The sequence below is a fragment of the Cannabis sativa genome, chromosome 5 (assembly GCF_029168945.1).
Source record: "Cannabis sativa cultivar Pink pepper isolate KNU-18-1 chromosome 5, ASM2916894v1, whole genome shotgun sequence".
Classification (NCBI taxonomy): Eukaryota; Viridiplantae; Streptophyta; class Magnoliopsida; order Rosales; family Cannabaceae; genus Cannabis; species Cannabis sativa.
The window spans coordinates 54,771,572-54,798,279 of NC_083605.1; the positions used below are offsets into that span (position 1 = coordinate 54,771,572).

A 26,708-nucleotide genomic window follows, 5' to 3' on the forward strand; every position below is an offset into this window, starting at 1 on the left:
TTCGTTTCGCGCCCATTGATTGATACGGCGCATTAATGGTGTCAGACGGATACTCAAACGTTTCCACCGCCTTTATTGCAATCGATCTGATCCGTTGATCTTTGAGCATTCGAATCGTGCGCTTCCCCCACCGTTTGATTGGTAGGTGATGACGCCTGTTCCTCATGCAGCTTTGCCTATAAAAGCCACCACCTTTTCCTCATTTCGGTTACTTCCCATTTCTTGCCAACTTTGCTCGAATTTCCCAGAGAGAAAATTCTCAGACCTAAAACAAGGCCTTTGAACACTTTGCAATTTTCCCCAGTTCCTCTTCGTTCGTTGCTATCAGTCCTTCTTGTTTCTATTCGATTCACAGCAGGACCCCCAGCTTCAACACTTCATCGTAAGTTTTAAGGTTTTTTTTTTTTTTTTTTTTGCACCCTTTGCTTTATTATTGAATGGCATGCTGTTACTTATCTGTTTGTTCTTTTCTGGGTTTGCATTCGAAGTTTCTGGGCATGTAAGTGTTTAAATCCTTCATATAATCGGTTTGAGTTTACTGCTCTAGTGATAGGATTGCTGTTGTCACGCCTCTGTTATTTTTTGTAGAAGACCATACGTTCTTCGTATAATGGTTGCTTAGGGCATAGGACAGACTTTTTTCTTTCTGTTTTCTTTAGCGTGTAAGGCCGTCTTCTGTGAATTTATTGCACCCGACTCTTGTCCAGGGAATCCTCCTAGGGTTTCCTGTATGACAAGTGTCCGGAGGGGGCCTCTTTCCAGCGGTTAGGGGACTCCCATTTCCTTTTTCTTAATTTAGGGTTTGGTATGGGGCCTAACTGCTGGAATCTTACTCTTTTTACAGAATCGAAAAATGTCTGCTTCTGGCTCAAAATCATCGAAGAAAAGTGGTAAGCTCCTGGCTACCCTTGAGGAGGTCTCCCTGGGGCCCGTTGCCCAGGAGGGGTACAAGTCTCGGGCGACCGGATGGGAAGCGGCCGAGCTTCACTCCACTCTGACCTGTCCCCATCAGTTGGAGAACATTGTGGAGGTAGCTGGAATCAAGCCTTCCACATCAGGGACCTACCATCGGCCACCTCGCGACGCGGAGACGCCCGATCACAATTACGGCGGCTTCGGGGCCTGGAGCCAGACGCATCTGATGGCCGGGGCCATGCTTCCTCTTCAAGATTATTTTGTTAATTTTTTAGTTTTTGTCGGCCTTGCACCATACCAACTTATTCCCCAAGCCTACCGCTTGCTTTCAGGCTTATTTATTTTTTATTCCGCCCGGGGATGGGGATCTCCCCGCCTGGCGGAAATATTGTATTTTTATGAACTTGTTTTCGTCCCCAAGAAGGGGGACAAACTTAAGGATGGTTTTTACGGGTTCCGGGCCCACCCCGCTAACGAAGGGGTGGTCCCGTATAACAGGCAAACTCACGTTAAGGAGTATCGCCATCGTTTTTTCTTATCCTCCGAGTTCCGGGCAGTGGACCATCCGGAGCTCCTTACTGAGTGGGGCAGGATTCCTTCCTATGAACGGACTGCACCTACTCAGGCCTTTCTTCGGAGAGCCCAGGCCTTTGCCTCTTACGACCGGGCTGATCTTGACGTCGGGGGCCTGGTCACTACGGAGAACTGCAGGAAGGCAAAACTCATCCTTCCGCACCAATCTGTGGAGGACTCTAACCTTTCCCGTGTTATCTGTCCCAACGTGAGGGCACCGGTCGCGGAGAAGACCTTCCGGGACGAGATCATTGCCACTGCAGAGAAGAAGTACCAGGAGTCTCTCTACCGGAAGGCCCAGGAGAAGGCGTACTCTAAGGCCCAGGCGGCTTCCGGGAAGTCACTTCGCGTGGGGAGCCCGGTGGAGAGAAGGAGTCAGGCGATCGCCGGGAAGCCCCTTCACATTGGGGATTCAACGGAGAGAAGGGCTCCCAGGCCACAACCTTCGGCTCAGGTGCCGAACACTGGGGCTCCTGGTGCTAGCACTTCCGGCGCCGGCGGTTAGTCTCCTTCGGTAGTTCATTATGTTCCTTCTGTTGGCGAGTATGCCAGTCTTAGGCCCATAGGGTTCGACGAGCGTCTTTATAGGTTTAGGATGCCCTCGACCCGGTGGGGAGATCATTTGAAGGAATTTTATTTTTCAAACTTAGGAGATTTCCTAGGTCGGTCCCGGATGGGTTCTGGTCCTCCGGAGCCCGTTCCCTTAGGTCCTTCAGCTTACATTACATCCAGCTGGTTCCGGCCTTCGGACAGCTATCTCGGAGATGATGCTGCCAACATCAAAATTCGGAACTTTGCTAGGGCCGAATTAGAGAGTCAGGGTAGGACTAGCTTGCTTGCCATATCTTGTGTTGGTGGTTTCCCACGGATGTTCTAACACTTGCTTTCTTTTGTTGTAGCAGGTGCTTCTATGGACGCCATTTTGGCCGAACTTGCTGGGGTTCACACTCCTGAGGCTCCTCCTCCCTTTACTTCTTCCCTGATGGCCCCCGCTTTAAAGACTTCTTCCAGTGCTCCTCCAGACACTATTGATTTAGTGGATGACGAGGAGGTGCTGCCGGGAGAAGGTCAAGAAAAGCAATGGGGCTTTTCTGAGGAAGTTGAAGAAGGTGCAGGAGGGCTCCGGGCTCTTCCTAAGGAAGTTGAAGAAGGTGAAGAAGAGCAAGAAATTGCTCTAATTCGCAAGCGTAAAGGCAAAATGATTGCCCAGGAGGAGCCCAAGCGGCCTCGGAGGGTTGATACTCCGGCCCACGGTCTTGACGGTGGGGTCTCTCCCATGGAAGAACATACTGCCCCTCCCAACATTGTGCTAACTCCTGTTCCTGAAGACGAGGCGAGACAGGAGCTCCGGATAGCTAAACACAACTACGCCATGGATGAATACTCCCGAGGGTATGCTGAGGTGGAAGCCCTTAGGAGGGTTCATCGAGTTGAGGTGCAAAATACCATCAATAACCCGGAGTACCAGAATCCGTGGGACCTAAATTTGGACCCCCTATCAGACTGGTTCGGCCGTTTCCTTGGGCCCACCTTAGATCCCTTTGCTGTGGAGATGACTGGCGAGTTTGCGTCTCAGCTTACCCAGTGCGCACCTAAGCAGTTCGCTGCTTGTGCATCCTTGAACTCTATCTTCCAAGTCCAGGATCTCAGCCACTCCCTCACTGTGGTAAGTGTTTTGTAATTTTGCTTTTTCCCCTTATTGTTTTCTTTTTTGGAGATTCTTTCTTATACTTGTATTGTTTTTTAGCTTGCTGCTGAAGCTGGCCGTCTCTCCAAGAACATAATCAACCATGGCTTCGTCCTGTCTGATTTTGGGGACATGAACGAAGTCAGGAAGGTTCTTTAGGATCTTACTGCTGAGAGGCAGCTTTACCAAGAGGCTGCTGAGCACCGGGAGGCCGCTGCCAAAGCTAATGAGGAAGAGGCTAAGCGGAGGGAAGCCCAGGAGGAGGCGATGATCCGGGAGGAGGCCCTGCGGAGAGACAGGCTGGAGGCCAAGCACCAAGAGGAGCTGAGGGCGGAAGGTGAGGCCACTGCAAAGGTCAGGCGAGAGCTTCGGGAGGCCCGGGAAGCCTTGGACGAGATGGTTGCCAAGGTGAGATCCTTAGAGGAAACTCACCAGGCAAACCTAGAATCCAGGGCCACCCTGGCCGCGGAGCTGAAGGAGCTCAGGGACTTCAAGGAACAAGCCTCAAAGAAGGCAAAAAGGGTTGAGCTTCTTTCTCCCATTTCCTGCGGCCGGTGCCCTAAGCGCTTCGACGACGGCGTCTTCATGGCCTGGTCTACCAATGACCAGAATATCAAGCTTACCTTCTACCCCAAACCTGAGGAGATGATTGCCAAATTTCGGGAGAAGAAGAAAAAGCTTGATGCCATGGTGGAGGCACGCATCGGACCTCGTCTCCCTCCGCGCATTAATTAAGCCGCTCGAGATTAACCCAGTACAACCAGGATTTCACCCACTTCTCTTTTTTTTTATATATATATATATATTTGTTTATATACGGCTATTTTGAGACAATATTTATATAGCTGTTTTTATTTAGAGGGGAGAAAATTTCTAAGGCCTGTCCCCGGGCCATTTGTATATATTTTGACCTGCCCTTTAGGGCTAGGATATTTATACGTGATCTTTTTTGATGCACATATTTCTCTTTTTGACCTGTCCTTTGGATCAGGATTTTTATACTTATGCTTTTTATTTTTGTGCATACTCTTTTTGACCTGCCCTTTGGGTCAGGATATTTTACTTAGTTTGTTTTCTGTCTGTCTGTGCGGTATACCCTAGTACCCCCTGAGTGGCATAGAAACTTTGTTTTTAAGGCACTCAGTTTTATTTAACATGTGGAGGATGTATACATTTAGACGGTACAAACTCTTTAAACAAAGTCTAAGTTACATTCTTGGCTATTGGTAATATTTTCTGAGGTGATCGGCATTCCAGGCTCTTGGAACAATGGTTCCATCCATTCTTTTTAGCTTGTAAGTGCCTGAGCCGATTTCGTCCTAGATTTCATATGGTCCTTCCCAATTTGGCCCAAGTACCCCCACTCCGGGTTCCTGGGTGGCTGGGAAGACTCTTCTTAGGACCATATCCCCAATAGCAAATTTTCTATTTTTAACCTTAGAGTTAAAATACTTGGTTACCTTCTTTTGATAAGCTGCCATTCGTATTTGAGACTCGTCCCGGAGTTCTTCAACTTGATCCAAGGCCTCTTGAAGCAAAGCCTGATTCGTGGCTGGATCGTAAGTCGTTCTCTTGTGGGACGGGAATAACGTTTCTACCGGGACCATCGCTTCACAACCGTACGCCATTGAAAAAGGCGAGTGACCGGTCGTGGTTCTGGGGGTCGTCCGGTAGGCCCATAACACTCTTGGCAACTCTTCAGGCCAGTTGTTTTTGTAGGCCAACAACTTTTTCTTCAAGGTGACCTTTAGGATTTTATTGACTGCTTCCGCTTGACCGTTTGTTTGAGGTCTGGCCACCGCGGAGAAGCTTTTCACTACTCCGTGTTGGTTGCAGAAGTCAGTAAATTCCTCGCAATCGAATTGCTTTCCATTGTCAGAGACTATTTTGTGAGGCAAGCCATATCGACACACTATGTTTTTGATAACAAAGTCCAGTGCTTTTTTAGCAGTTATGGTCTTCATGGGCTCAGCCTCCGTCCATTTGGTGAAGTAGTCTACTGCTACTATTGCATACTTTACTCCTCCTTTTCCTGTTGGCAGGGACCCAATAAGATCTATTCCCCATACCGCGAAGGGCCAGGGACTAGTCATCAGGGTGATTTCATTTGGAGGAGCTCTCGGTATGTTCGCGAACCTTTGACACGAATCACACTTTTGGACATAGTCTATGCAATCTTTTTTCATTGTTGGCCAGAAGTACCCCTGTCTCAATATTTTCTTTGAGAGACTGGGTCCTCCCGTATGATCTCCACAGAACCCTTCGTGGACCTCTAACATGATTTGTCTAGCTTCAGGGTCCGATACACACCTTAAATAAGACATGCTGAGTCCTCTTCGGTAGAGAATTTGATCCATCATTACATAACGATGAGCCTGATACTGAATCTTCCGAGACAGTGCCCTTTCTTGGGGCAACTCACCTTTTGTTATGTATTTTATGATGGGGACCATCCAGCTGGGTTCTTGCCCAACCGTTATCGTGATCTCTTTTATTTTGATGCTTGGTTCTGCCAAGCGTTCCACTGGTACTACCCCCAACTCTTCGATTTCGCTATCTGAGGCTAACTTAGCCAGACAGTCCGCGTGAGCGTTCTTTTCCCGGGGGATTCTTTCTATTTTGTAGTCCGTGAACTCGTGGAGTAATTCCCGGACTATTGTTACGTACGCGGCCATTCGCTCGCCGCGTGTTTGGTATTCTCCGGATATCTGGTTTACGACCAGTTGGGAATCACTACAGACTTCCACTCTTTTGGCTCCTACGGCTTTTGCTAATTTCAGTCCTGCTATTAGGGCTTCATATTCGGCCTCATTGTTTGAAGCTGCGAAGTCGAACCGTAGGGCCGCCTGGAGTCGTAGTCCGGTTGGTGATATCGTCACTACTCCGGCTCCAGAACAATTTTCATTGGAGGCTCCGTCTACAAATACTCTCCATGTGGGGATTGGCGGTACCGGCATATTCGCGGTAGCCTCAGCTTCGTTGCATTCAGTAATGAAGTCCGCCAAGGCTTGGCCTTTCATAGAAATTCGGGGTATGTAGTGCAAGTCGAATTGACTTAGCTCCATTGCCCACTTGAGGAGCCTTCCGGATGCTTCAGGTTTTTGGAGGACTTGTCGGAGCGGGTGGTTTGTCAGTACCTTGATCGGATGTGCTTGGAAGTATGGCCTTAATTTTCTTGACGCCATCAGGAGGCAAAAAACCAGCTTTTCAATGACTAGGTATCTTGTTTCGGCTCCTATCATGCGCTTACTGACATAGTACACAGGATGCTGAGTTTTCTCTTCTTCCCGGACTAGGGTAGCACTGATCGCGTGTTCGGAGACAGCCAAATATAGAAATAGGTCTTCTCTGAGAACGGGTTTTGATAGGATAGGAGGCTTGGCCATGTGCTCTTTTAGTTTTTTGAATGCCTCCTCGCACTCGTCCGGCCACTCAAACTTTTGGCATTTCTTCAATATATTGAAGAAGGGTATGCACTTGTCCGTGGACCGTGAGATGAAGCGGCTTAGGGCAGCTACCTTTCCGGTCAGGCTCTGCACATCTTTATGCTTTTTGGGGGATGGCATGCTCAGGAGAGCCTGGATTTTTTCCGGATTTGCCTCAATCCCTCTTTGACTGACGATGAAGCCCAGAAACTTTCCTGACTTGACCCCAAAGGTGCATTTCTTTGGGTTGAGCTTCATGCCGTATCTCCGGACCACTTCGAAGCATTCCTCTAAGTCGCTTGCATGGTTGTTGCATGCTTTGGACTTGACGAGCATGTCGTCTACATAAACCTCCATATTTTGCCCCAGGAGGCCTTTAAACATCCGGTTAACCATTCTCTGGTAGGTTGCTTCGGCGTTTTTCAGTCCGAAGGGCATGACTAAGTAACAGTATACCCCCTTATCGGTCCTGAAGCTAGTGCACTCCTGGTCTGCCGTATGCATTTTTATTTGATTGTACCCAGCATAGGCGTCCATGAAGGATAGCAGTTTGAACCCAGAAGTGGCGTCTACCATCTGGTCGATCCTGGGCAGCGGGAAGCAGTCCTTCGGACAAGCTTTGTTTAGATCAGTGAAATCTATACAAACTCGCCAAGTTCCGTTCGGCTTGGGCACCAGGACCGGATTGGCTAGCCACTCCGGATAGTATACGTCGTGGATCATGCCGTTAGTCAAAAGTTTGTCCACCTCTTTCTCCAGAGCCTCGGCTTTCACCGAGTTGAGCGGGCGTCGCTTTTGCTTGACAGGGGGTATGTCCGGGTTGACGTTGAGTACGTGGGTGATGACATGAGGGCTTATGCCAGTCATGTCTTCTTGGCGCCATGCAAAGATGTCGATGGCACCCTTCAGTGTTTTTATTATTTTTTCTTTTTCCTCCGGATCTAGGTTCTTCCCCAGTCGAAGTACTTTGGTGGAGTCGAGGTCGCACACTGATAATTCCTCGACATCCTCCATTGGTTCCATAATTCTTTCGGACCCCACACGGGGGTCTAACTCATCTTCTTCAGCCACTTCTGGCTCAACTGACTCCCGGACCATTAGTACGGGCAGGTGGGTTGCGACATTGTAACATTGTCTTGCTTCCCCCTGGTTTCCCCTCACCGTTCCGATCCCAGCTTCCCGGGTAGGGAACTTCAGGCACAGGTGCCGAATCGATGTGACTGCGGTAAAGTCTACCAAGGCCGGTCGGCCGAGGATCGCGTTGTAAGCTGTCGGATAGTCCACCACTACGAAAGTGCAGTATTTAAATGTGCTCTGGGGGGTGTCCGGGCACAAGGTGACTGGGAGCCTTACTTTTCCCATTGGGATAAGTGTCGTCCCGTTAAACCCTGTGAGCTGGGACCCATTAGGCGAGAGGTCCCAGTCCGTCAAGCCTATTGCGGTGAAGGCTTCCTTGAAGAGTAGGTTCACAGAACTTCCATTGTCAATTATGACTCTGGCCACCACTTTATTCGCGATGGGGGTCTCTATGACCAATGGGTCATGATGAGGGAAGCGCACTGTCTTGGCGTCTTCTTCCGTGAACGTGATAGGTTGGTCCATCAGCCGGGGCCTTTGAGCTGGGAGTTGAGTAACTTCCCAAACCTCATTGTGTTTCGCGGCCCCTGCGTATCGTTTAAGCTCCTTGCGAGTAGTTCCTCCGATATGGGGACCTCCGGAGATCATGGCTACCCTCCCATTAGGCCTGGGCAGCAGACCGGGGATGTGCGGGGCGTCGCCCGTGGGGGCAGCTGGAGCTAATGCCCCTGCTGTACCCCTCGGTGTTCCCTGAGGCATACCCACAGTTGCCTGGCCCGGATTAAGGTGGGGCAACCTATTTTTGATCCACTCGTAGAGGTGGCCTAACCGGATTAGGTTTTCAATCTCGTCCTTGAGATTCTTGCATTCATTGGTGCTATGACCGATGTCGTTGTGGTACTCGCATCTTTTGCTCGGATCTCTCCGGGAGCTATCCTTGTACAACTGTTGTGGCCTCCGGTAGTGTGTATTTTGCCTAGTAGCAAAGTACACACGCTCTTGGGAGTCCGACAGCTCCGTGTATTGAGTGTACTGGGGGGTGTACCCCCTTTTCTGGCGCTTCTCCCCCGTCCGGGTGCTACCCTTGGAGGACCTTTTACTCCTCGAGCCCTGGGAAGGGCCTGCCAGGCTAGCAGCCGGAGCAGAGTGCGAAGGAGTTTGTCCATTTATTCCGGACGGGTTGCCGAAATGGGATGATGCTGGTGCCAAGGCCTGGCCCTGACTATATCCGGGGGTAGCAGAGAATTGTATGCCACTTGTTTGTGGAGTTGCGGTCGGGGTAATACCCGAGGGCGATACTCCGGGCGTATAGCCTGCTATCCCGGTGGGATAGTATCCTCCGTAAGCCACGATTTGGGCTTCTTCGAGGTTGATATATTTTTGGACTCTCTTTTGGAAGTCCTGAAGGCTAGCGGCCCCTTCTTGCTGTAGTTCATTCCAGAAAGGAGTCCCAGTGCGGATGCCTGCTTGGAGTAGCGCAAGCTGTTGTCCGTCATCAACTTTCTTGGTTTTCGAGGCTTCCTCTCGGAACCTCTTTATATAATTCTTCAAGGTCTCGGTGGGCAGTTGCTTGATATTAGTCAAGGCACTGACCTCCAGGTTGACCTTTCTTGCGGCGACAAACTGTCTCCGAAAGTTGGTCTGTAGCTTGTTCCAACAGCCCACAGATCCCGGTTCCAATTTTTTGAACCATTCCTCCGCGGACCCACTTAGAGTAAGCGGGAAGCACAGACATTTGGCGTCATTGCTGACCCTCATGACCGTCATGACACGGTTGAACCGTGACAAGTGGTCGCTAGGATCGGAGTTCCCAGTATAAGCTGCCATTTTGGGCATCTTGAAGTTCTTAGGGAGCTCCACCTCTAAGATGTGCTTGGCACATGGCTCCCGATCCTCGCTGTCTGAGTCGGAGTCGTCTCCTTTCTGTCTCCAGGAGACTCGGGCAATGTCTTTTCGAAGTATGGCGAGTTCCGCCATAATTCCTTCATTTAACGTACCCGTGGAGACCGCGGGTCCGTATATTTTTTGGTCAAGGTGATCTCGAAGATCACCTTGGTTCCCATTGATTTGATTTCTCAGATCAACAGGAGGACACCTCTGTCCTCTTCTCCCTCTACCCCCGGGTTCCTGGTGCACGGAAACGCTTTTTCGGTCCTCTCAATCCTGAGGGCCAAAGCTCCCTTTTTGGAGCTTGCCCCTCTGCGAACCTTTCCCTTTAGGGAAATCTGAGCGGACCTTTCGCGGATCTTGCGCCTTTTTCTTTCGCCCTGGGGTAGAGGTAGGGTTTTTTATTTGGTTCCCTTCAGCAGGGTACCTTATAGGGCTAGGCTCCCTAGATTTCTGCTGCTGGGAACTAGGCGAAGACATCGCTGGTTCCTTGCCAAGTCCAGCGGTCATTGCCTTGGGGTGCACGTGAATGCCAGCCGCCTCCATGGCTTTTTGCATGGCCAGCATCACTTCTTGCATTTTCTGGTTTTGTGCTTTCTGAGCTTCGATCTCAGCTTCGTGATCGATAGCTTTTTGTCTGAGAAGCACCAATTCCGAGTAACTACCTTCGTCGTAGGCATACTCATCGAGGTTTCCCTCGTAGTCATCATCTGGAATTCCTTGCTCTTCCTCGGAACCCTCAGCTGCTCTTGAGGCTACATCTTCCTCATTCGGGTCTTGAGCATCTACAAGAGGGCGAGGCTGACGAGTACTTCTAGTCTCCACCATGTTTGTGAAGTCAAGTGTTCGTTTACAGTGGCTTTCTTCAGCTCTCAATGAAAGCACCAAAATGTTGACCGAGGTTTTTGGCAACTAATAAAATATTATAAAGTTACTGAGCTGTAAGAAATTGAGAGAAGGATTTTTACGTGGTTGGGGCGTTAATCAGCCTTAGTCCACGAGTCTTTGTTATTTATGGATGTCTTTAATACAGAGAATGTATTTGGGGAGCGTTTCACCCTTATAAATACAGAGAATGTTCTTGGTGAGTATTTACTCTACTTGCTCATATGCAGCCCAAGATTCTCGATCCCATTTAATGAGCTTTGAGGCGGTATTTATAGTGTTTTGGTGGGGTGATCCCTAGAGTTATCCTTACAAGTGTATCTGTAAGTATCCACAAAGTTGGGCATTCCCAATGAATATACCATGGGTAGTGCATGGTCAAATCCCCAGGTGTTGTAGGGTCTTTATGTGGAATGTCCTTATTGTCTTTTGACTGATGTGACTCTTCACAGTGTAGCCGTCGCTAGACTTAAATGATCATTACTGTGCCGCTGTTGGTTGGAGGTTGTGCCGTCAGACTTTATTGCGTGTAGCAGTCCCAACACGCTTCCTCCCATGCGGCATTTAATGCGACTTGATTGCTCAGGAGAAGCCTGACACCTCGCGGAGATGCCTTAGTGTTATTCGAGCTTCCGGGAGCATATGGAGTTCCATGTGCCTTCTCCGGGGGCTACGTCCTGGACGCTACCTTATGGCATAAAGACTTAGAAAATATTGTAATTGGCTTGATCCACGTGTCCTTATCTGGTTGGTCCACGTATATTGGACAAAATCAGGGGCAACAATTGTTATCTTATTTTAAATTTAAATAAGGTCAAATTATTTAAAAAAAAAATATTTAATTTAAAATTTAAAATCTGACCTTAAATTTAAAAATAAGATAAGATATAATCAAATTTAAAAATAAGATAGATAATTAAGCAAAAAAGATAGATATTTACTATTTTCAAATTCAAATTACACTAATATCATGAATTAATTTTAAAAAAAAATTAATTAATTTAATTATGATATTTAGAATTGAATTAGGAATAGTAAATGTCTAAATACAAAACTACACAAAAAATCGGAAGTTAAATCCATGAAATAGCATGAAAAATTGAAGAAAAACGAAAAAAAATGCGAGCTGTACGGACAGTATGCATTGCATACTGTCCATGGGCGCGAATGGGAGTGCTTGGGCGAGGAAACACGGCACAGCAAGGGTGCTGCATGATTTCCGCGCGCGCGTGGTGCAGTGACACCACCCCGATATTTTCGAAACTTCAAAAAATCATAACTAATTCAAATTAAATCGAAATTGAGTTCTGTAAAAAAGTAAATTGCTTAATTTTTTCCATACTATCCAATAAAAATAATTCTGGAAACAGAATTTCAATTATTTTTCACGAAAATTCACAAACATCAATCAATCATCATATAACACTCAACACAACATGATACCATCCAAAACATCAAACAAATCGTTTTAAGTCCAAATTTCTTGTGGGAAAATCAATTACCATGGCTCTGAGGCCACTTGTTGGAAATTATTTTACTAGGATCTTAGATCTACTCACAAGTATGTTGATTAACACCCTAAATATGAACTTCTAAAACGATTATGAAATAAACACATATAAAGTATGAGAAACCTTACATTGGGTGCAGTGGAATAATATGACTCCTTCCGTTCGGATCTCTAACCCTTGTATCCTTTCTGTCGCAGAGTATTATCAAGATCTGAACCTGGATCTCTTTCACTCCTTCTTTAGTGTTGAAACTCCTTCTTGTTGAAAGTCTGTCTTCACGATCTTCCTCACTATGATTGAGGTATCACTTGCTGTGTGTGGGCACTACTCTAACACCAAGTGATTTCGAAATTTCAAAGAAGAAGAAGAGCAAGGAGTGGCAGCTAGGGTTTAGAGAGAGAAGGCTCAGGTTTTTCTCTGAAGGAAAAAGTAGAAAGTTAAGTGTAAATTTCCTGAAGCCTTCACTATCTATTTATAGCATTCCACTAGGGTTAGGTTTGAATTATTTGGCATTAAAATAATGAAAATATCAAATGAAAAAGCCTATAAAAGTGGCCGGCCCTAAGCAATGTGGATTTGGGCCTCACTTTTTGCAATTTTGCAGTTTTATTATTTCTGCATCTCATTTTCTCAAAAACGCCAATTTTCAAATTCAACCATTTAAATGCCAATTCTAACTATTTAATAACTATAAATAGTTATTAAATAATATTGTCATTTATTATATTTATTAATTGAACCATACAAAGTATCATAATTAAAAAATATGCCCCTAAAACTCTTTCTTTACAATTTCGTCCTTACTTAGTGAAAAATTCACAAATAGACATAGTCTAATTTGAGAATTATAATTGATTAATCAAAACCAATTATATGAGTCTTACAAGCAATATTATCTCAACTAGTGGGGGGACCATGGGTCTATATAACCGAGCTTCCAATATGCAGATCAAGAACTTATAACCTAAATTCACTAACTTATTAATTCTTCGTTGAATCCACGCATAGAACTTAGAATTGCACTCTCAGTATATAGAATGCTCTATATGTTCCACCATATAGACACATCATTAGTTATCCATTGTTATAATCCTAATTTGATCAATGATCCTCTATATGAATGATCTACACTGTAAAGGGATTAGATTACCGTTACACCCTACAATGTATTTTATCCTTAAAACACTTAATCCCGTATAAATGATATTTCAGCTTATGTGAAATGAGTACTCCACCATTTATTTTCGTTTGGTCAAGCTCGAAGGAGATCATCTTTTACTTACTATTCGCCAGATAGAAGCTATAGTTCCATGTTTATGTTAGCGCTCCCACGCAATTGCATTACCGTGTTTCCAAAATGTACGTATCACCCTGACCCAAAAGTAGGCTTAACTAACAAATCAAAGAACACGAATAACCTCTTGAGATTGAGCCTAATCATAACAGGATTAAGATCATTTGATCTAGGATCAACTAGGCGATATTGACTTGAATAGATATTACGGTAAGTTTAATAAATCTAAGTCAAAGTTCCATATCGGTCCCTTCCGATGCATACTCTATGCATCCAACCTGAGCTTTACTTTAACCAATGCTCTAGAAAGAACATAGCATTTCTCCAAATACAAGTAAACTCTTGTTGTAGATTATCATATCAGTAAAACCCTGTGTCTGATAAATCTAGGAAACTTTATTCACATAGTCATGTTTATTTTCGAAAATGTTGACAACACAATAAACAGGATCAAGTATGTGAAAAGGGTTTCAGATGAATTTATAAATCAAATAGACAAGCAATTGATAAGATGAACCAAAACATACACAAATGAATGAAAATACTTCTGTTTCTTTATTGATGTTGAATAAAATGGATTACATTGAAATGAATTTTATTTAGGGCATAAAACCCAACAATATTTAATCACATAATGAATTTATAAAAGTTTGTATGAGAACTTAAACAAGTACAACATATACCTGAAAACAAAAATTAAACAAAGGAAGAAAGAAACTTTATGAATGAAACGTATGAAATGTATTATAAATTTTTGAAAGATTTTTAGTAAGGTTATTTTGAAAGAAGACAGTAGAGAAGCTGATCTAGATGAAGGAACCAAAGGGTTAAATATCTGTACCATAACAGCCTGCAGGTGTCAGCAGGATGTAGCGAGTTTAAAGCAAGGTAGCAAAAGTAGAGTGCGCATAAAACTCTTCACAACAGACAGAAAAAATAAAAACGTCTCCTAGTTAAGGTCTCAATTTGTAGAGATAGAGAGATAGAGACACACGTATATATAATAATATTATAATATTTGCTTCAACTCGAAGAGAGTGAGTGAGAGAGAGAGAGAGACGTAGTGTAGAAATACACATTTTTCTTTAAATTTTATTTAGAAATTCCAAATATATATTGATTGATTATTGAACTGCTTGGCTGTACTGTTTATTCTGACAAGTAATGAAGTCATGCACTTAAAATTGAACTCAGCTCTTCAAACAAAAATAAATGAAAAATCTCTGTTTTCAAGCTAAACTACACAAATATGTGTTAACTCTCTCTCTCTTCCTCTGCTTTGCCACCCCTACACTCCACACTTCACTCTACACAGTACACTATATTACAGAGAAGCTCTCTCTCTCTCTCTCTCTCTCTCTCTCTCTCTCTCTACTATCTAGATGCTCTGCACTATCCTCTACTCCATCAAAGCCGTGACCTGTATTTTTTACACAAATCTTAGCCAAGCAACAGCCAACACTATCCTCCACAAAACCTTTTACCATTATTTCCCATTTTTGCCATTTTCGCTTTCTTTCAAAGAAAGCATATTTATTTTCCCTCAAACCCCAGAAAAATCGACCCCCAAGTTTTTCTCAATATATTTTGGGTTCTCTGTGTTTCACTTTCACATCACATGCATTGGAGTTTGTTAGGGTCAGTCAATGAGTTGGGGTGCCTGTGATTGTGAATGGGGTGTATGTTTTCTCACTTAGCGGCTAAATTTGCCTTCTTTCCTCCGTCTCCGCCAACTTACGGCGTTAAAAAGAGAGAAGATGGTAAGCTAACGGTGGTCTCGACGACGGCTGCGCCGCCGTCAATGGCCATTTCGTGCTCGGACGACGACAACTCATTTGACGTTCTAATGATTGATACGAAACGCGGCAACAAGATTGTCGCTTTCTATCTGAGGAACCCTTATGCTCGTCTCACTCTGCTTTACTCTCATGGCAATGCTGCTGACCTTGGTCAACTCTATGATCTCTTTGTTCAGCTCAAGGTTAATCTCAGAGTTAATCTTATGGGGTCAGTCATTTTATCCTTATTCTCAAAAATGTTAACCTAATCTTCTTACCTCTCATTTAGTCTTTGATGGGTCTACAATATATAAAGTTAACATTTTTTTCACTATTAATGTTTGTTTGCTTGTTTCCATGGCTTCTTCTCTAATTGCTTTTTGTCAGCTCTTGAGATTTTTTTACCATCGTTTTTAGTGGAAATGGTCCATCTTTGGGTTCATTTTTATTTGGTTAAGATCTGCCATTGAGATTTACTTTTACTCTCTGAGTATTTCGTTGAATGGTTCCCTTCTCTCTCTCCCTTCCCCCTTTTTATTTTTATTTTTATTGTTCGGAATTGTTAAAGGCAATATTGTTAGCTCCCTCGTTGTTAGTTCTTACTAGTCCTTTTCTACCTTTCTTTTTGTACATTTCCTCCCTTTTCCCCTTCGTTTAAAGTAATTTATATGTATATGTATATACATTATATACTTTCAAAAAGAAAAGTAATTGCAATATTATTTTCTGTGCAACAACATCACAGTGCAACTTTACTATTTTTATTGGAGTTTTGTGCCTCTAGGATCTTCTAATTAACATTTCCCCTTAAAATAATTGCGTTCTGGTTTTCCATTCGGCTAAGAGATTTCATGAGTTAGAATGTTCATTCTATCTCACTTTCTGCTTTTATTTCTCTTCATCCAGCCATACTGGATATGGGTTTTTGAGATTTTTGCATTTCAAAGATTCTATTTAAGTTTTAGATCATCCCATTTGGTTAAATCATGAATTTTCTTTTTCCTTTTACCTTGCAATGTTTCTTGACTGGGTTTGGGTGTTTGTTAATACATTCAACTCTAAATTTTGTGAATGCAGATATGACTATTCTGGATATGGAGCCTCCACCGGCAAGGTAAATAATTTTTTGTATAAAGCAAAAAAACAGTAACTTCTACAAGTAATTATTGGCCAAATCTCTTAGCCTACTAGTATGAATTGGAAGTGGACCACCTTCTCTTATGTTTTTAGGGCTAATGGACCACTTAAAATTGACTCATCATGTAAGTGGTGTGTTCACTTTGGAATTTATTATATTGGGAGATCAATTCAGTAATTTGGGTTTGCTAAGGATTGTTAGGATTTTCGAAAGTGACTTGAGGAACTTTGGTACTAGAATCTTTAACTGGCTGAAATGTTCAATTGTTTCTAGAATCGTGCTACCCAAAGTAATCAGAGCAATTGTTCAAGATTTTCTTATGGATTCTTTAATACTATATGATTAAATTTGGCTTTGTGTCATGAAATTTATCTTTTAAAATTTTATCACTCAGACAACACTGAATCATTTAAGTGGAATGGCTGTTTTTATTAATTGACGATCGGTGTAACAAATTCATTTAATCAAATTGGTGTTTTTATATTACTTTTTCCTTTCTCATGTTGGATGTGGTCAATTATTATGTGATCTTCTCCGGAATTTCTTTACAATAGCTGCAATATCTTTTATTATTCCGTCTTCTCTAATGGTATAAAATTTTGATATTGGTTTTGTCTTTATGAAATTCAGCCTAGTGAATCAAATACTTACTCTGACATTGAGGCAGTATACGAATGCCTTCAGACTCAATATGGTGTCAGCCAGGAAGATTTGATCTTGTATGGACAGTCAGTTGGAAGTGGGCCAACATTGCATTTGGCAGCTAAGTTGCCTAGACTAAGAGGTGTTGTTTTGCATAGTGCAATTCTGTCTGGTCTTCGTGTTCTCTGTCATGTGAATTTCACATTCTGCTTTGACATTTATAAGGTAATATATAGGTCTGTCTGGCCAATATATATGCTGTGGATATTTCTAGTGAAAGCTTGAATTTTTTCTTACACTTCCAAGGATTAGAAAGCTAAATGCTAATCATTAATTTTACTCTATGTTTATGTTATTTCAATCTATTAACTTTTAGAATATCTGCAGAATATCAACAAAATCCGGAAGGTGAAATGCCCCGTGTTGGTGATACATGTGAGTACTTCTTGATATATTTATGAATCATCAGTCATACATCCAAATTTTTCTGCGCAATATTTTGGTGTTCATTGTGTTTGTTAATTGTTATTTTGTTTACTAGTAGGACTGTTTTGCATGATAGTTTCTTGTAGTTTATTATCTGCATGCAATTAAGGATACTTTTATCCTTTCCTTCGGTTTGCTGCTGTTTTGTTTGTAACAACCTACATATATTCCTGTACCTGTCCTTACCCTATAACGTATCCCTCCTAAACTTTCTTTCTCTCTTTATTCCCCCTATTTTGAGTTATTCAGGATTTGGGAGTTGTTCTGAATAGACTAGTTTTTATTTTGCTACTAGTGATGTTGCTTTTTGGGAATTCTTTATGCCATTTTACTATCATTAATATTTTGAAATTAATAATATCTCCATTTCTTAGAAGAAAATAACTCCCCATTTTTCTTGTTTTGCATTTTTCGCTGCATATATCTTTACTTCTAAAACTACAAACTGAATTGGTTTTCTAAATTGCAGCTTCTTGTCCATATGATCGATCATACGTAGTAGAACTTGTTTTAAGCATCTCTTAAGATCACCCCCCTCCTCTCTCTCTCTCTCTCTCTCTCTCTCTCTCTCTCTCTCTCTCTCTCTCATTCCATTTTTCTCATAGCTTATCATCTTTTGTTTTTTTTGCGATAAAAGTATAACCACATGAGAGCAGAGCAGGACTACAAAGTTAGTTGCTAACCTTTTCCTGGCCTCACAGTCATACTGCTGCTCATTGATTTTGCATTATCGTAACCTCGAAACGTACACAGTATAACAACATTATCGATAGTCCATGGTAGGTGATGTCAGATGTGATAACAGTAGGCTTGCTTTGCAAGATTGGGTGCTGTGTTTGTTTTCTCTTTGTTCTGGTAGAGTGCTTTCCACTGTTTTTCCTGTAGTATTTTCACGATCAATGGCTCAAGTTGTGAGGATTTGTTTTTTATTAAAAAGTAAATAAAGTTTTAGGATGTAAACCACCATGATTCCCAAGGTTTTACTACAATCTATTTCTTTGATGATTTTCTATCATATCATGCAGCTAATAATAGTAGGTTTAGATTCCCTGTATGGTTTAGCTAAAATTGCATGTAGTCCCCCAAATATTACAAGCCTTAGCTTTTATGGTGAATATAGGCCTGCGGAAAACACTACATATTTGAGAGATAGTGGCCTCTGCCTAGCTTGTATGGGACTACCCTACTTACCAAGAATGTAAAATACTTTTGTATTTACTACATTGCTGAGAGAATATATCAATTTGAACTTACCTATTATCTACAATTCAAAAAATTAGAAGGAACTTGAGACATGATGATTGTGATTGTTTTAGGGAAATTTGGCTTTAGCTTTATTATTTGTTTCTTTTTTTGTAAGGACTTTAGCTTTATTATTGTTTTTCTTTTCTCTTTTATTTCTTTGTTTATACTATCAGAAACTCTTTTGATTGTGAGTGCATATTCTTACCAACTTTATACTTCTAGCAGTCAATTTGATTCCTCAAGTGTAAGGATGTCTAACAATTTTTTTTGTCTAATTATCTCGCATTAGGCTAACCGATTCTAAGTCTTCTTGTTCATTAGAGATTTGATTGAGGTCTTCTGTTATGTGGATGTTGGATGCCAATGAAACTTGGATTTAGTGTAAAGGGCTCATTCCAATGTTTGGTGTGTATTTTTATTTTGGGAGAATAGATCTCAATTTTAATTCCCATGTTATGATTGTGATTGGAATTTGATCATTTTCATCATGTGATGTAGTAATTAGAAAGTATATGGAAGAATTTAATTGAATAACTTGTCCCTCTAAGACGTGGTAATGCTAACTAAATCTCATTAGAAACCTGCGATAATTATATCTTATCAAATCGCTCATTTTCATAAATATCATTTGGTAAGGCATTATTTTACTGCTTAGAGTCAAACTTGTTTTCTCATGATTTGTTGTTGGAAATTGATCAATTAACTCATTCTCTTTTGTGTTCTCTTATTTTTCTTAATTCAATCCCAATATTACCATATCCTACTCGCCAAACGAGACTTTAATCTTTCCACTCCCTTTCCTTGGGAGTTAGGATTCCAATTCAAATGTAATGCTAAAAAGTAAAGTCCCTTTTTCGCCCACACTAATACCATCCTATACCAACATTCATGTTTGCATAAATTAAATATGTACATGATCATTTATGTCCTCATGTTTCTTTTAACATTCAGCTTCTTATATGGGTGCCACTATGTAATCTATTATTAAAATATAGCTCATCTTGTAAACAGTTTGGTGTGCCAAAAGTTGAATTTGTCACATAACAAAATTGTTCTGAATTTGGATCACAATGTGACATGATGCAAAATTTGCATCAAAATAAATACACTACTTTCATGTCATTTTTAATATTTTATTATTAAAGTTCATTATTACATTAAATTGTAAACTTTTTACATTTATTTTTTATTATTTTATATAATAAAATTTATGATAAAGTTATTATTATTTTATATTTTAAATAAAAGTATTAATTAAACATTAACTTTTGCAATTGTGTATTGGAGCACAATACTAAAAATCGATGTAAATATATCACAAAATTATTTTTTTTTTGCTAAATATTAGTATGATTTTTACATTTTCTATTAGTGATGGTCTCACTACAGATAAATTGCAACTCTATTTATATTTATATAATCTAAAAATAAGTTGAAAATTCGCAAAGTTATTCGTACTAGAACTAATATTATTAAGGTGGCATTTAGTAACACTTTTTTAATCAGTTTTCTGTTTTTAAAATTAAAAAGTGAAAATATTTTTCAAAAACATGTTCTATAAAACTGTTTTTACTTTTTAATTTTTTAATTGAGAATCAATTTTTTTTTCAAAAAAAGTCACTTTCAATATTTTTTTAAACAGTTTTTTTTTTCTTAATTAATATTTTAGACTTCGATCAGACTTGGACCCAAATACCCCCACGGCCCTAGCGCTGAACCCGGCCTCTGACCTGAACTCGAATTTGATCCCGAACTTAGACCCGACGTAAATAAAATCAAAAAATAAAAATAAAAATAAACTTGACAGAACACATTTTTGTTTTCTGTTTTTAAAATTGAAAAACAAAAGTAGTCACAGAACGTATTTTTGTTTTTCAAAAATAAAATTTTTAAAAACAAAAATTTTACTTTCATTTTGTGATTATAAAATTAAAATACAAAAGTGTTACCAAACGGCACCTAAATTTTTATTTTTTGTTTCTATTAACGGATAGTATACGAACTATGATCTTGTTACATGAATGGCAATCTTTTTAATTAAATAACATAACCTTTTAAACCACACCTAAACTAAAAAAGAAAATCTTATTTATATATATTTTTATTGATTTCAATTCAATAAAATTATACTATACTCAAGTTTTTATTTTTCTAAAAATAGAATTCTTAATTTATTCATTCAATCCAAACATGGAGAGAAAATGGAATCCTTTAGATTTCTTTTTTATTCTTTCCAATTCCAAACATACTATTCTTTTTTTTTTTAAGGAAACCAATACATGTTAAAATAACAAAGGTAATAAAGTTACACAACCAGTGAAAGATTTTTTTTCATGTATAAAAGTTCATTATCTATCCTAAAGACATGCAGAGATAAGAACTAGACAATAAAATCTTAATAACAGAAAAAAAAACTTCAAAACTGAGAGTTGTGATTTCTGCCCCCGCCAATAGAACACCTGCAAATTACTTAAGGATAGGCTACACTCATTGCGCCACCAAGTAAGTGGTCGGGAAAGCCACTCCACCTACCTCTCCTCCTCATAAACGTATACGTACGAGGATTGCAACCATTGCACTCTAAGACCATTTAGAAAACCAAAATTAAAACTAAAATCTAATAATAATATATTATAAATTATTCCGATTATCATTTTAATTTCATTCCCATTCTTGTTATTATTGTAATTTCATTCTAGCTAACCAAATGCCCGCTTTGGAATAATACTAAACACTGGCAAACCGAATGCTGTCCTAGGTATAATACTGAAACACCCAAATTTGCTTTTAGTGTGTATATATTCAATCTCTTTGGTAATTGGTAGATAGAGCCAGTTATATTCCTGAAAATTTGCTGGAACTGTTAACTCAATTCCTTTCTTTGTCTAGTACGAGTGTCCATCCACCAGCTAACTACCGTATATGCTAATATCACTTGAGAGCTTTAAAAAAATCAGCTCATGTTTAGGTTAGTGAGGTTGCAGGATTGAACATGCCCATGTCTATGTGGCATCTTTATCCATTCCCCGGAAAGCAGACGTGGCCCTTGCAAATAGAGGACGTTCCAGGACCTCTTTATCTGGAAGCTGACTCGTACTTTACTATATGGCCCAGGAACCAGAACAGCTCTTGCACAGTTTGCTTAATTTACTTGCATAGAGGGATTGTGAACATATATTTCTGGTACCTGCTGGCTATTTTATGAATCTTGGGCCAACCTATTGTTACAGAATTCCGCACTGGATGAATAATTTTCTGCTTTGGAACTCAAGCTGTTTGGGTGTAACTTGCCAAAGCAAGCATTACAATATAAGCTATTGGAAGTGGCTTGTTCAGTATATGAGTCTTACATGTGAGGGCTTCTCTCTTGTTATTTGGTTTAGGTCCAGACAGAATCTACTTCTCTTAATCGTTGTTCGAAGCACAATTGTTAACACAAAGTAGTGACTTTTGTTCATGATTAGAGCTTGTTTGAGAGAAAAAAATTTTCCTTGAGTAATTGCTAGAGACTTAAGATACAATTTGTAGAATCAATTTTACTAAGACTGAGATTGTCTTCAAAAATCTTTTTCAGGGTACAGAAGATGACGTTGTGAATTGGTTACACGGTGATGGACTATGGAAAATGGCAAAGGATCCATATGATCCACTATGGATAAAAGGAGGTGGACACTGCAATTTGGAGCTCTACCCTGATTATATACGACATCTTTGCAAGTTCATCCAAGAAATGGAAAACATCACCACAGAGATTCGTCTGAAAAAGATACGACAAACACTAAAATTGCACAAGAGATCTAGCTCTACCTCTGTCTCTACCTCAAGTATGTGCTGCGAAATCAAATGCTGTCAACCCAAATTTCCCAAATGTTCAATTCCTAAATGCAGCACATGCTGCTGGTGGCCCAAATGTCCTGCGTGTTTTAGACCCAACTGTGGATACTGTTGCTGCTTCAGACCGAAATGTCTGAAATGTTCGTGTTGCTGCAGGAGACCAAAATGCCCGAAATGTTCGTGTTCAAAGTGTTCAGGATCCTGCTGCTGTTGCATGCCGTGCTTGCAATGGCGATGGTGTGGCGGTGGAGAACATAGTAGTGGGATGAATGGAAAGCACGAGGGCTAATGATTGATAAACGAGCCCGTGTATAGATTGGCGGAACTTGCTAACACCCTTTTCTAATCTTTGTGCAGTTGTGTTGGAAAGCAAGAGGAATTAGTTGGCTGAATAATTTTCTTGATTATGGTATAATTGAATATTCAACTTTGGTATTATTCTCTTTATTCTATTCGTTTTGAGAACCTCTCAATTTACATATGCTCTCAACATTTTTCACTTTGAAGTTGAAAGATATTTACACTTAAATTATATAATTCATTTCATTTCGAAGTTGGAAGATATTTAGTATTTACACTAGATTGAATCAGTGGACATCTTGGGCTAGTCAACTAAAAGATATTGGACAACTTTCAGTAGAAAAATAGTTGTTTTTTTAACTATCATTTTTCAATTAGTGTTGTAGTGTCCTTTGTCAGAGACACAATATTAATTACTTTTAATGCTATAAGGAATCCGTCAACATGACAGATGAATGATTAAATTAAAATACTAATGATGCAAATGCTCAGTAACCCCAATATCCGTCAACTTGATTTTCTCGTTCCTGGGCCATATAGATTTTCTGGGATGATAATGCTGTAGAGATAAAATTATTTAAGATTGTATATATTATGAGTGTTTAGTTACCATCTTTAAACTTGATTTTATGTTATACATTATAGAATGAGAGTATAATTAGCAGATGATGACTGCATTCTTAATTTATTTCTGTAAAGAAAGGATAGTGATATCAACATCTTTGTATCAAATACAAATTATAATTGAGTGATGGTTGAAGAAATAACATAGTTTTGGGAGAGTTTGCTTTTGAATTAATCCCTCTTCAAAGACAATTCTTTGGGCTCCAATCAGTGGACAAAGCCGCCGAGCACATTAATCAATCAGAAGAAGGCCAATTACAATAATACTATGATAAAATGCTCTTTTTTGTATAGTTTTGGAATTCTGTATTGGCTTTCTTTCCACAATAAAAATTATGTGTTTTTGCTACTTGTAGTTGGAGAACTCAAAGGAAACAAAGTGAGCAATTCTGGTTCAGAATAACCTGGTTGACTCCTGGGAGAAGGGTGCAAGTAAAATCTTCTTTCTTTTATGGCTTTCTCTTCCTCTTGGCTGTTCAACGTAACTGATTCCTCCTCTTTTTTCTCTTCTCCTCCTATTGACAAGTTTTTGAAAATAGTTGAGGGAGTACCCAATGGGCTTGAGTGAAAGCCCAGCCCACTTCCTGGTTTAGAGGGTGAAATGCTCTGGTTCTTATCAGGGGAAGAAGCAAAGACTGATCTAACATGGAAAGTGGGCTTAACAATCTCAAGCTTGGGCCTCATGTAGTGCCTTCTCTCGTGGAGTTTAGATGTAGGTGGTGGGGCCGTTGGTGTTGTGGGGAACTGCCTCTTTGGACCTGTTGCCTTGTTGTTTGTTGTTGTTGCTGCTACTTCTTGTTGGGCTACATTATTCGGCTCTGATGGGCCTGTCAGCCTCTGGACGACCTCTCTAAAAGATTTTGTGTCTGTTTGTACAAATGTGGTTATGGGTTTACAACCAGCTGTGACACTGGTCACTGCTGGTTTCTCCATGGTGGTAAACTATTTCATTGACAAAGACTCTTTTTACTCTGTTGAGAAGTTGAACCTGTAGGTAATAGATTCCCGTTTCATATGCTAAAGTAGCTTTATTGAGCAATATTTCAATATAAAAAGTAAATGTTAAATTGTTATCCATTTATTAACATAAATAAATTTTAATCAGTTAGCGACACATATTAACATGTAGGAGAGAAACACTATTAGGTTGCGTTTGGTTGGAGGTAATGAAATGGAATGGAATGGAAAGGAAACAATTTTCATTCCATTCCTTTGTTTGGTTGCATTTTAAAGTATTAGAATGCTCTTTCCACCATTTTGGTGAAATGACTATTCCATTTTAAAAAGAAAGGAATGATCATTCCAATGTAACAAGAAAAAAAATTTAATTATTTTTTTATCAATATTTTTTATGCATTTTAAATTTTATTCCATTCCTATTCCTATTCCCATTCCCATTCTTATTCCTACATTTTCATTCCCCCCAACGCCTTAGTGTTTTTTAACATTTCTCACATATTTTTTTCTTAAATTATTATGTCAGAGTTCCGTATTTATATTAATTATGAGTTCCCATCACATAGCCATGTTAATATACATATATATAATAATATATTATATATTGTTTTGTGTTTTATTCCATGCCATGCTTGTTTACCTAATTCTTGAATAATGAGCAAGAGTTCAATGGAAGCAATACTGGAATTGGAATGGTTGTTTTTGACTTAAAGAAATTGTGCTTTAGCATGTAGCGTTACCATGTTAGGAATTAAAAAAAGAAATGGTAAACATAGTTGAAATATTAATTAATTAGTTCCAAAAAAAAAAAAATAGCTTGAATGAATAGGAGCAATCAAAATTCTACATGAGAAAGAAAAATAGAAGATTGTTTTAAACTATAATATGAAAGAAAGAAAAAACTATAATATACAGCGTAATCCTAAAGTTAATTATAGATATTGTCCGAAGCCACATAAAAATCTCTTTTCTCATGTATTAATGTATTTTTAGATTTCCAAGCTCAATTCAATTTTTTTAATGCCATCAATGTCCTATCGTTGACCAAAACAATAGTCATAATGAATTATTTTAATTGTATTATAAACCATTTGAAGTCTGTTTGAGATCTATTCTTCACATATCAGAAATAAACAAACATAAAAAAATGATTGTACCAACTACCAAGATTTAAGATGGATGAAATTATTCCACTACCCCACAAGCGAAGCTTTATTTTTTTATTTTTTTTCCCTTGTTTAAATTTCGAATTTTAATACAACAATAATAATGAACAAGAAAACACTTCATACGAAACATACCTCCCAAAGCCACCCACTTTTATGAGCTTGATCCTTCAAATAGAGCTGAGTTTCTGGTGATAATCTCAATTTTAGAGAATTAAGAAAGAAAAATGAAGAGAGAAAAGTTGAAAACAAACAATAAAAATAAAATAGAAAAGTGACATGTTTAAACCAAAATGAACTAATGTGTGTGTGGGTACACTTAGAATCCAGTTAGGACAAATAAAAAGGTGACCTCAAAAGCCATAACGACAACAGCTGGTCTGCCACGTCATACGTTTGTTATAAAAGTGGAAAACCCATGTCACTAAACCCTTCCTTAAAATAACTGCCAAAATTGTTTTTTTCCTTTATTAAGATTCTTAACAAACCATTTCTTTTGTTTTAGGAATGACAACTATTAACTTAATTCTTTTATTTTTACCAGAATTACCCTCTTTTGGAAAATAAAATTGCTAATTGTATACTACTTTTGATGACTCAGTCAGCTTTACTCCAGGATGTTTCTAATTCACGAAATTTTCGTGTATTTAATTTATTTTTTGACTCGCGTTTAATTTTAGATAATTTACATATACACATTTTTTCTATTTTATTATTAATAATAAACTTAGTCTATCTCATTTAAAATTTTAACATAATTGTATACCATTTTTTAAATTATTGCATTGTTCTATATTTTATAGCTAAACTTATACTTTCTTTTTTCTTTTTAATTTAAACGTAGACTTTTGGTTTCATACAGTATATTTTAGAATTTTTTATTTTTTATTTTTAAATAATGTGTTCGTATATTATATAAGACAACTATATGTGTATTTTTTATATGATTAGGATATACTTTCATTTTTGAGTATGTTTTTTTTTTTTTTTAAAAAAAAATTTGTTGGAGTATATTTTTTTTATTTGTATTTGTTTTGGATTTTTAATGTGATTTTAATTTTGTATGTTTAATGATTTTTTTTTTCTATTTTTTAGGATTTTGTTAATGTTTGTTCGAATGTGTTTTTGATATTATATACAATTTATTATAACAATTGCAATAAAAAAAACAGAGTAACAATATTATTGAATGAATGAATTGGATACAATGGCATTGGAATATTTATACACAGAGTACACGAGAAACCAACCTAACTGTCTATCTGAATTAACTAACCACCTTTA

At 39.4% G+C, this 26,708-nt stretch overlaps 2 protein-coding genes across 3 annotated transcripts; one reads left to right on the forward strand and one right to left on the reverse strand.

The window, feature by feature from the left end:
- The first annotated feature begins 14,289 nt into the window (after positions 1–14,289).
- Positions 14,290–22,939, forward strand: LOC115702165 (uncharacterized). Of its 2 annotated transcripts, none has more exons than XM_030629620.2 (5): positions 14,290–15,261; positions 16,110–16,146; positions 16,801–17,037; positions 17,200–17,247; positions 22,118–22,939. In XM_030629620.2, the coding sequence occupies exons 1-5, from the start codon at positions 14,927–14,929 to the stop codon at positions 22,664–22,666; spliced, it is 1,206 nt and encodes a 401-aa protein (XP_030485480.2). In that variant the 5' UTR covers positions 14,290–14,926; the 3' UTR covers positions 22,667–22,939. The 2 variants fall into 2 exon arrangements, with proteins under 2 accessions (XP_030485480.2, XP_060971742.1); XM_061115759.1 differs by lacking the exon at positions 22,118–22,939 and adding an exon at positions 21,517–22,111 and having other exon boundaries at positions 14,347–15,261.
- Positions 22,940–23,324: 385 nt separating this feature from the next.
- On the reverse strand, positions 23,325–26,050 carry LOC115715279 (VQ motif-containing protein 31). Its single transcript, XM_030644127.2, has 2 exons — positions 25,560–26,050; positions 23,325–24,289 (listed from the first exon to the last, which is right to left on the reverse strand). Exon 2 carries the CDS (start codon positions 24,232–24,234, stop codon positions 23,635–23,637), a length of 600 nt encoding a protein of 199 aa, XP_030499987.2. The 5' UTR covers positions 24,235–24,289; positions 25,560–26,050; the 3' UTR covers positions 23,325–23,634.
- Positions 26,051–26,708: the final 658 nt, after the last annotated feature.

Bases quoted from the DNA above. Each gene is read 5' to 3' on its own strand.
- LOC115702165 (XM_030629620.2), top strand. From the start codon at position 14,927: ATGGGGTGTATGTTTTCTCACTTAGCGGCTAAATTTGCCTTCTTTCCT. The intron at 17,038-17,199 runs GTAATATATAGG...GAATATCTGCAG, and splicing joins TCTGCTTTGACATTTATAAG to AATATCAACAAAATCCGGAA. The intron at 17,248-22,117 runs GTGAGTACTTCT...AATCTTTTTCAG, and splicing joins GCCCCGTGTTGGTGATACAT to GGTACAGAAGATGACGTTGT.
- LOC115715279 (XM_030644127.2), bottom strand. From the start codon at position 24,234: ATGGAGAAACCAGCAGTGACCAGTGTCACAGCTGGTTGTAAACCCATA.